This window comes from Protomyctophum bolini (assembly GCF_963924005.1).
Source record: "Protomyctophum bolini genome assembly, chromosome: 3".
NCBI classification, from domain to species: Eukaryota; Metazoa; Chordata; class Actinopteri; order Myctophiformes; family Myctophidae; genus Protomyctophum; species Protomyctophum bolini.
Genome location: NC_137864.1, coordinates 3,940,061 through 3,950,944, shown reverse-complemented (window position 1 = coordinate 3,950,944; position 10,884 = coordinate 3,940,061). Strand labels below are relative to the sequence as shown.

The following is a 10,884-nucleotide window of genomic DNA, read 5'->3' as shown; positions in this document are numbered from 1 at the left end:
ATGCCTCCATCCTGAGACCTCCCCTCTAACCATGCCTCCATCCTGAGACCTCCCCTCTAACCATGCCTCCATCCTGAGGCCTCCCCTCTAACCATGCCTCCATCCTGAGACCTCCCCTCTAACCATGCCTCCATCCTGAGCCCTCCCCTCTAACCATGCCTCCATCCTGAGCCCTCCCTCCACCCTGAGCCCTCCCCTCTAACCATGCCTCCATCCTGAGACCTCCCCTCTAACCATGCCTCCATCCTGAGACCTCCCCTCTAACCATGCCTCCATCCTGAGTCCTCCCCTCTAACCATGCCTCCATCCTGAGGCCTCCCCTCTAACCATGCCTCCATCCTGAGACCTCCCCTCTAACCATGCCTCCATCCTGAGACCTCCCCTCTAACCATGCCTCCATCCTGAGACCTCCCCTCTAACCATGCCTCCATCCTGAGACCTCCCCTCTAACCATGCCTCCATCCTGAGACCTCCCCTCTAACCATGCCTCCATCCTGAGGCCTCCCCTCTAACCATGCCTCCATCCTGAGACCTCCCCTCTAACCATGCCTGCATCCTGGAACCTATCACCTCTAACCACACCTGTTTCCCGGGACACTATCCCCTGAATCTTTCATCACTGCATCCTATCTGGAGCTCTCTAGTCTCCTGGCCTGGAGTGCCGCTGGGATGCTCCACATAGACTCCTGCACACTGCAGGTGTGTGTGTGTGTGTGTGTGTGTGTGTGTGTGTGTGTACTGCATGAAAGGGTTAAATGAGCCTGGGCATCCACGGGCGCACTGCAGAAGAAAGAAAAAATGATGGTTCATTCAGTGACCTTTCACAAGACTATTAAGTCAAGTGCTTATGATGTGCATGCAGATCTGTGTGTGTGTGTGTGTGTGTGTGTGTGTGTGTGTGTGTGTGTGTGTGTGTGTGTGTGTGTGTGTGTGTGTGTGTGTGTGTGTGTGTGTGTGTGTGTGTGTGTGTGTGTGTGTGTGCGTGCGGGCGTGTACGACTATAACCGTGTATGTATGTGTGTCTTATTGTAGGGCAACAGAATAACTCCTATTTGACTTACATGGAGAGATAAGTAAAATCGTTATATTTTTATGCTGGCATATTATAGTCTACCACAGGGATACTCAAATAGATTTACCTGTGGGCCAGTAGTGATATGGCTGACTGAGTAAAATAAAACAATCTACCTGAAAATAGATAGCTATAAGTGAAGAGCAATTTCCGCAATTTCCGCAATTACCATTTCCGCAATTTCCGCAATTTCAATTTCCGCAATTTCCTCAATTTCCATTTCCGCAATTTCCATTTCCACCATTTCCGCAATTTCCGCAATTACCATTTCCGCAATTTCCGCAATTTCCGCAATTTCCATTTCCGCATTTCCGCAATTTCCGCAATTTCCATTTCCACCATTTCCGCAATTTCCGCAATTACAATTTCCGCAATTTCCATTTCCATTTCCAACTATTAATGGCAGCTGGGTTTCATCATTCAAATAAAATAGAATTCTGTCCGTTTAGCTATAAAATTATGTCAGGGAATAGGGATACACAGTATATGTCTTTCATTTGCATTGCATCTCCCCCCCCCCCCCCAAGCTTTTATTTTCGTTCGAGTAATAGTACAACTCTAATAGTATTACTTATAATAATGTAATTAAAGATAACTTCATTCAGATTTATTTATTTTTATTTCATTTTCCAGATTTTTTTTTCTTCTTTTTTTTAGATTTTCATTGGTGGGCCAGTCATAATGGTCCCGCGGGCCTGATGTGGCCCGCGGGCCTGAGGTTGAGTATCACTGGTCTACCATATTTCTAATGCTACGCTTCTGACATTTCAGTATCTAAATGTAGTCAATGCTGCCATCTAGTGTAGAAGAAGCACCTTTCTTTAGTTCTGTCGTTTTGTCTTTCTTTCGCATGCATCTATAATGTAAAAACATAGTTATACTGCAATAGAATATGCTTTAGACATTGTACAAATAAGTAATAAGAACTAATACATACCCATACTGCTTTATAATAGTGATCATGACAAATTATAAAGGTTTGTATGACTTGAGGTCAGGTATTGTAATACTTCATAAATTCTGGACAATCACATTTGTTTCTTCTTTGGCAAGGCTCCTCTTGTATTAGAATACTCATAGTTGTATTACATTATAATAACTGTAATGTATTGTTATCATTGTGATGCAGCATTATAGTGTGATTATAAGTCTGTATAAGTGGCCATTGGGTGTTATTGTTTGTTATTCTTGCACAGATTTAATGCTGTTGTGCACTCAACTTAAAACACCCAAGGACCACTTTGTGGTCGATATAATGTTAAATGCGTTAATTGTATAGCACATTTCAACAACAAGGAAATTCAGTGTGCTTTACACGGAACGTTAAGCAAAGGAAACACAATTACTTTAGGATGCATAAAACAAAAGAAGTAAAACATGAACAGATACAGTTACAGTGCAGAAGAGAAAAGAAACGAGAAAAGGAAAAGTAATCAACCAAAGGCAGTGGCAAACAGAAAGGGAGTGGCAGCACACCTGCAGTTTTCTGGGAGATTGTTCCAGATATATCGTGCATGAAAACGTAATGCTGCTTCTCCACATTATTTTTTGTTTTTATGGACAGAAAGCAGACCTTTCCCAGCTGATCAGAAATGTATTTTGGACTTAAACCACCATTCAAAGCTTTATACTTTATAGACCAACAATTCTGCTGTAGTCTGAAAACCCACCTCTTCAGATTCCATCATGGCCCGTATCACTTACCATAGCCCCTTAGATAGAACTTTATGTAGACTAAGATAGCATTTTATACAGACTTATAGCATATGTTATGTAGAGAGCACTAGAATTGCATTTTATGTAGTCATAGCACTTTATAGTATAGTATAGTATACGGTAGTATAGTATAGTATAGTTTATATAGTTTCATTATATAGATATTCCACTGTTACGTTCTTAGTTTACACATGTTTCACGATAACTACTTTTTTATGTATGTGATGTATTGCCATGCTTTCTGTTCTTGCTTATTGTAAATCGCTCTGGATTAAGAGCGTCTGCTAAATGCCTAAATTGTAAATTGTAACAATATTGAAATCAATTCGTTGACACACACAGCCAGTTTATTTATGTGGTACAAACCACATAAATGATTTGCCATGTAACTCCTTGCAACAAAAAACGGTTGCATTGTTGTAACATCATGTCCTTGCAAGGAGTTGTGACTAGTTACATTAGTGTGGTTTGGGCCATAAGGGATTTAAGACCTGGAGTGATTGTGCATTATAAAGCATTATAGACACATGGAATGCATGCATGTCACATATTTCCCTTTCGTTTGTTCATTCACTCTTTCATTCATTCTTTCTTTTACGTCTTTCTGGAACAGAAAGTACTGACCTTAATGCTTCAAGGGTACAGTATACAGATAGGTGCGAGTATAATCTCTTGAACTCAGACCAATGCAAACCTCTTCAGAAATAATTACTCTCACGTATATGTGTACAGGTGGGTGCATGTACACAGTGACACACACACGTTAGTATATGGGCTTGCACATGAGCACTAATGCACGCACGCACTCAAACACACACACACACACACACACACACACACACACACACACACACACACACACAACACACGTAAAAAAAACACAAATACACTCTCCTTCTTTATCCATCTCGGTAGCTGTTTACCCAGCGATAATACACTTTGCACACCACCGGGCCAGACAGTATATACTGTGTGAGCACAAAGAATGAGGTCTTGTGTATTTGAGTCTCATATTAAGAACAATGGTTGGACATGAATAACTGTGTCAAGAGGAAAAACCCTGTGTGAAAGGTCTGCTGCCTGCTGGCGCATGGTGGTACCATATAATAATAATACATACACGTACTCTGTTCACACTTCCTGCACAGCAGCCTACCGTTTGGTTGCCAACCTGCCCGCTGCCCTTATCCACATTTTTGCCACCCACCCACCCGCCCACACTCTGTCTAATTGCTTCTCTGGAGCTCAAGAGCTCAACGAGGGTGTTGAGTGATAGTAATTCACGTTTAACCACTTTCAAGCTGCTTGTTTGGCCAAGCTTGTATTTTGAAAATATTTCACAACTTTCCAAAAGGGCCAGAAATATTCAGATCGGCGATGCTTGTTGTAAAGGTGGGCTATTTTTTGTGTGTGTGTATATGACAAAGTATATAGGCTTATGGGGTTTAAACACCAAACCTTATATCTTCATATATCACTAATGTCCTCACTCTGCAAGTCTGCTGCCTGCTGGTGTTTGCTGGTGGTACCAATTTAGGCATTTAGTACCTTATATAATACACATACTCTGTTCACTTCCTGCGCTATAAGACGGCACAATTGTGGTCCAACTCTGCATGGTGGGCTGTGGACCTTCATATGAAACCTGCCTGCCAGTGACATCATCGGTTGGAATGAGGAAGTCAATAGAGAAACTATAGCCTTTCCCTTTCTGGGAAGTTATAGCCCTTGTTCTGTAAAACAAAAGGTTTGAAATCTTGGCCCGTACCGATCATATCACTGGTTAGGCAGGTTTCTGAGCTGTCCACATAGCCCTATAGTAAACATAAATGGCGCCATCACCATGAGGACCAATTACCGCCGGTACATGAAATGTTGTCCTTTATGTGTTTAAGCATCATTGTTGACAAACAAAGATGTGTAATAGTGACATATAGTGATCTTGTTGTACAGTATACACAACAAAATATCATCCACCCAAAAAACTGAGCTGTATTGAGTCATGTCGGAGTATCTGTAGCCTCGGTACCCAGGCTTTTATAGTGTGCCAGCATGAAATGAACACCTAACAGAAAACACACCAAGAATTCATGTTATTGCAGTATCCCTTCTGTCGTGTTATCCATAAGATAACACAAACATAAGCGAGCACTCTCTCTCGCGTGCGCGCGCGTGCGTGTGTGTGTGCGTGTCTGTTGGTGCAAATAGTGTATCTTCCTGTGAAGGTCAGGTCTAAGTATTATATTACCATGAAGTCTTCCGTGACTCATACCTGGTGTAAATATGTATGCAAGTGTCTGTTTCCTGTCTCTCTGTGTGTGTGTGTGTGTGTGTGTGTGTGTGTGTGTGTGTGTGTGTGTGTGTGTGTGTGTGTGTGTGTGTGTGTGTGTGTGTGTGTGTGTGTGTGTGTGTGTGTGTGTGTGCGTGCGTGCGTGCGTGCGTGCGTGCATGCGTGCGTGCGTGCGTGCGTGTGTACCAGAAGTCCACACGTGGTCGTGGATAATACAACCGTTGTTTTGGTCCTCATGGACAATAGGGCTCAGTCTTTTTGTTTTTGAAGTTTTAGCAGCTTCTTCTATAATGCACACGTGCAGGGCAGTGGTTCTCAAACTGTTTCATGTCAAGGACCCCCAAATTGATATGCGTTTGGCTGGGGAGCCCCATTTGAAAAGGTTTTGTTGTGCCAGGGCCTCCCAGAAGGGAAGATTGCAGATGTACAAGCTAACAAATTGACACGCTTGTGAGCTTGTAGATCTGTAGTGGAGTCATTACTGCTGTATGGGGCCGAGACATGGACCCTCACAGTGGAGTCAGCACTGCTGTATGGATACGGAGACATGGACCCTCACATGCAGTGAGTGGAGTCAGCACTGCTGCATGGGGCTGGGCCCTCACAGCACAACAGAAAGGAGCCCTGTGTGGAGTCTACACAATAATGCTCAAAACATGGCACTGGATGTCACATGGACGGACCACATGAGAAGAAATGTGGTCCTCGACAACTGGTGACCCCAGTGGTCCGAGAGAGAAGCATGAGGCTGAACTATCTAGGCAAGCAAACTGGGAGCTAATAACCCAGGGCAAAGCCAGGAAAGGTAAGAAGCATACCACCTAGTAGATGCACTGCGGCATGACAGCTTAGCTAACAAGAACGGGAAAAAAAACATTGCATGGATTGGATGCATCCGGGACGTATCCTCACTTTCCTCAGTGATGTATCCCAAGGTCATCGGGTTTTCAGGGTCTCAACATCATACCCCTCACTCAGGTGACCCAGCTGGGGTGATATCAAGTCCCGACTTATGTCCCAGTAGCTATATACCCTCGATCAGTCCCATTAAGGCAAGACCTGCAGGGCCACACAATCCGTTTCTCCGGAACTATACTCTGCCTGGACTGGGAGCCAGGTAGATCAATCTGGTGCGTGGAAGGACTATAGGCTCTGTCCGGGCCCCTCTTACGTCTCACCAGGTCCACTCCTGCTCTCACCAGGTCCAGGACATGAGCGTTGCCCCAGACTCCCAGCACCAGGCACTTCATCCAGGAGTGTTCTGGGGTTCTGCAGGCTCCAGTTGGTCTCGGCTATAGACTGCACTCTCGCATCACATCAGATCTGCTATCTTTGAATAGGAAACATATAAATGGATAAAGTGGTAACATGATTGTGATGCTAATGCTATATTAACCAAGGACCACAAATGGACTAAATCAAACTAACCACGATGAGTCGATGACTACTCATCTAACGTTAAAATTATCAATCGTCTTATAACATCAAAAACTAACTGTAACTGTAATATGTGAAGTCAAGTGTTTTGTGTTCTAATAGAACCTGGCCTCGAATGCCCCATTTGGAAACTTCAATAGTCATTTCAAGTGATCACAAAATATGATATTTGATTTGCTGAAAAACAGCAGTGTTGAAATGATTAAATTTGCCAATGTAAAGTTCATGCAATTTTACCCAACAATGCTTTTTTATCTTCGTACATGCATGGGCGTAATGTTCGAGCAGTATTTTTGGCACATGATAAGACTTCATTAATGTTGACTAAGAGAGGGATTGGTTTCAGAAGTGGGTCCATATTATTAGTCATAATGCTGTGGGTATTTACACACACACACACACACACACACACACACACACACACACACACACACACACACACACACACTCACGCACGCACACATCGTCAGATCGATTGGAATCAACCACATTTGTAATGTTTGTCTTTTGAGCCTATTTTTATCCTATTTACATTTCTGTTAATTCCAATCACAGAATAATTCTGGACCGCTTAAAACCTTTACAGAAGACTATAATATTTAATATGATTAAACCTGTAAAGTCAGAAGCAAAAAGCAAAACACAACGACACCACAACCAGAGCATAAGACTATACACTCAACATCCATAATTTCTGTTGTAAGATGATAGGAGCGCCCCTCACTTCACATGGGTGTGATTTTTTTAATACTAATTACTGTACTGTACTGTAGTGCCTCACCTATACATTATATGCCTACAAACCTCCCAATGCCCCCCCTACAGGGAGAGAGAGGGCTGGGCGAGAAAAATAGAGGTGAGAGCAAAAGAAGAGAGACTATCAGAGAGAGAGGGGGGAGGGTCCGTGTATTTGACAGAGAGAGAGAGAGAGAGAGAGAGAGAGAGAGAGAGAGAGAGAGAGAGAGAGAGAGAGAGAGAGAGAGAGAGAGAGAGAGAGAGGTGTGACTGTGGGCGGAGCCATCATCTCCAGCCTATTGTAGGCTATAAGTAGCCTAGGTCTGCGTTAACTTGCACGGTGCACCGTGGTGAACAAAAGGCTCACGCACCTGCAGCATATGATCAGTCATCATCACCACAGAATTGGTTAGCATTGGACACAATAATTGATTCAACAGAACACTTTATGGGTTTTAAACTTTAAGTTAAATTTTCTATTGGGTCTTATTTATTGTAATACCAAACTTAAACCATTGAAAACCAACCAACCAACCTGAACCAACCAGCCAGCCGCGGACCGAACCGGACCGAGCACCATGCCTGTTGGAGACGGCAGCACCACGGTGCGCCTGGTGTTCCTGGGCGCAGCGGGGGTCGGGAAGAGCGCTCTGATCCTCCGCTTCCTGCACGACCGCTACCTCCACAAGTACACCCCCACTGTGGAGGAGCTCCACGCGCTGGAGTATGATGCTGCAGGCGGAGGCAAAGTGCGTTTTCTCTGTCTCTCTCTCTCTTAATATTTATTTTGTGCTACACTGCTGCTGACTAAATACAAAAAATAAAAATAACAAGCTGAGTCAAGAACGCCTATTGTGTTGGCTTGTAAGATTGTCTACTTGTATATACGTTTGCCTCAATGCGAATTTGGTGATAAGTCAATAATTAATTGTAATTTAGGAAATGTGCACAGCTGTGACTTTGCCTGGTTCCAATTCCACTATTCCAGGCACGTAGGCCTACGTGACTTCAGATATTCCATGTAGGCTAAAACTAAAATGTACGTTGGTTTGTTTTTTTTACTGTAGAGTGAGCTAAACATCTTATTTGGGACCCCCTGGTGTGCACTCAGTTCAAACTTTTTCATGTCAAGAACCACCAATGCACATGATGAAATACTTTATTTGGCCACTGCAGACACTATAGGGATAAAGTGGTTGAAGTGATTCTTAATTATGTCGACAGCAACGATATGTCCATGGCATTTGGTTAAAAAAAAGGAACAAAATATGTAGGCCTATTAACCCCAAGTGGTGTAGAGACAGTGTTGATAGATCATGAAAGGCCTTTAGGGCTGTATTTTGCGTGCCTGAAGTACCAGGTCTTATTCCCTAACTTGAGTAAACTAAAGACCTGGAGGCGTGATCAATGCTCTTTGGCCACTCAGAATAGCCAAATGGCATTGATCACGCCTCCAGGTCTTTAGTTTACTCTGGCACACTGCCAGACTGGATTGCCAGCCAAGGTGCCTGCGGACCACAGGTCTTATCTAATCTAAACCCTATATCTGATCTCATCATCTCAAGGTGCGCCTGGAGATCCTGGACACCAGCGGCTTCTACTCGTTCCCGGCCATGCGTGAGCTGTGCATCCGCCACAGCGACGCGTTCGCGCTGGTGTACGCCGTGGACGACCCGGCCTCGCTGGAGGAGGTGCGGCGGCTGCGGGAGGAGATCCTGGAGCTGCGGAGGGGGGGTGGTGACTCGGACTCCTCGGCTCCCGCCCCGCCCATCACCGTGGTGGGCAACAAGGCCGACCTGACGGTGGCGGAGGGTCGCGTGTTGCTGGCTGCCGACGTCATGGCCGTCGTGGAGAAGGTGTGTGTGACGTGCATGGCTGGTTGTTTCGCAGCTGTTACTTCAGTGGTTCTTATCAAACTCTTATGTTTTAAGGAACCTCCGTTTAGTACGCATTAGGCCACGGACCCCTCTTAATATGTCTCTGAGAATGTACCATACTCCTAATAAGACAATAATTAGCCAGCACTGGTGCATGTATTTGGTCCGACATACAGACAACAGTCTGACAGACATTAGTCCGACACGACACCCTACCCAAAACCTAAACCCGACCTCACAGGAAGCCACAGGTTAGTCTTAACCTGCCATGGGTTAGTTTTAACCTGACACGCATGTCGGGAGCCACTGGTGAGTTTCACCCGGCAACGGGTTAGGTTAACCGGCCACACATGTCGGGAGCGAGTCCGAGCAACGGTGTTGTCGGGACTAATGCCTGTCGGACTGTCGGTATGTCTAACCAACGTATGCACCCCCCTTGCCTTAAGGCACAGGCAGCATGCACAGACGAAATGCTGCTCGTGCCTTGCCCTTGAATGAATTAAAAGTACCAGAAGGACTTTGGAGTGCTGGCTATTATTTTCCCTGTGAGCCGTGCACCGGCAAATTGCATTTATAATACAGACTGAGTGTGCTATAGTTTCTTGTTTCTACTGTGTACACACTCCTAAATAATTTGTCTCTTCACAACAACAACCCTCTAGGAGTGGGACGCCAGCTTCGTGGAGGCGTCGGCTCAAACTGGAGGCAACGCGGTGGGCGTGTTCCGCGCTCTGCTGCAGCACGTCAACCTGCCACACCAGCTGACCCCGGCGCTGCAGCGCCGCAGAGACACGGCCCCCGCCGTGAACGACGTGAAGAAGAGACCACCGCTGAAGAAGAACAACAGCTGTGTTTTATCGTGAGCTCACGAACCAATGCTTTTTTGTGCTTTACCACATCAACTCTGTCCGTGTCATTCTCGGCAAAACATTCATCAGAGTTTTCTAGATTTCTTAAAAAGAAAAACAATCTGACGAACGCTCTATCTACAAAGTGGTTAACACGTCCACTGAAGAATCTTGTCCTACCATCCTATCATGAACCGTCACTGAAGAAGATACAATGTTGTATCTTATCCCGTGTACAATTTGAAAAAGTGTGAGAGGCAACAGTCTGGCTCGTGAGACTATTATGTCCTGGGGAGACGCCAAAGGTATATTTTTGGGTCTTGAGATGAAACCCAAACACCTGCTTTATTGCCTCTGTGTGAAATATGAGCAGCTGGTCTGCATGTCATGTTCATGTCTTCTGGTCATCCATCCACATTACTAAACTACCTGTATAGGCATATAAAGAATCATCAGCACCTATGTGTGAGATTGTGTGTGTACAGGAGGTCATATAGTCTACAATATATGCTGGTCTTGTAAATAAATTTGGCTTTTGTTTTTGATGATTGTCAGCCATTTATTTGTTTCATTGTTTTATCTACAATCTCAGATTGTGCCCCTGCTAGTTTCGCTTCTCAATGATATAGCTGCAGTTATTCCAACACCCATGCCTTAAAGTGGCACTATGTACCTTTTTTAAATTCATCAAAATTTTCATCAATCAATTCATCAATTTTGTCCAATCTGTATGTTAATTAATACAATTTAACTTGGACAATTGTTGTATTTGGTCTCCCCGCTCTTTCATTGAGATATTTAGGCCTACATCGAGTCAAAGGTTATGTCTCACCTAGACACAGGATCTTGACACAAACTTAGTACAAATTTCAGCACTGGGTTCAAATCCAGTGGAAGAGGAAAGTTGGT

General features: G+C 44.3%; 1 protein-coding gene across 1 annotated transcript; it reads left to right on the top strand.

Annotated features, from left to right (window-relative positions):
- Nucleotides 1–7,828: 7,828 nt before the first annotated feature.
- Nucleotides 7,829–9,990, top strand: rasd3 (RASD family member 3; the record flags this gene model as incomplete). Its single annotated transcript, XM_080760537.1, has 3 exons — nucleotides 7,829–7,999; nucleotides 8,816–9,106; nucleotides 9,790–9,990. 3 exons carry the CDS (start codon nucleotides 7,829–7,831, stop codon nucleotides 9,988–9,990), a joined length of 663 nt encoding a protein of 220 aa, XP_080616663.1.
- Between the last annotated feature and the right edge of the window lie 894 nt (nucleotides 9,991–10,884).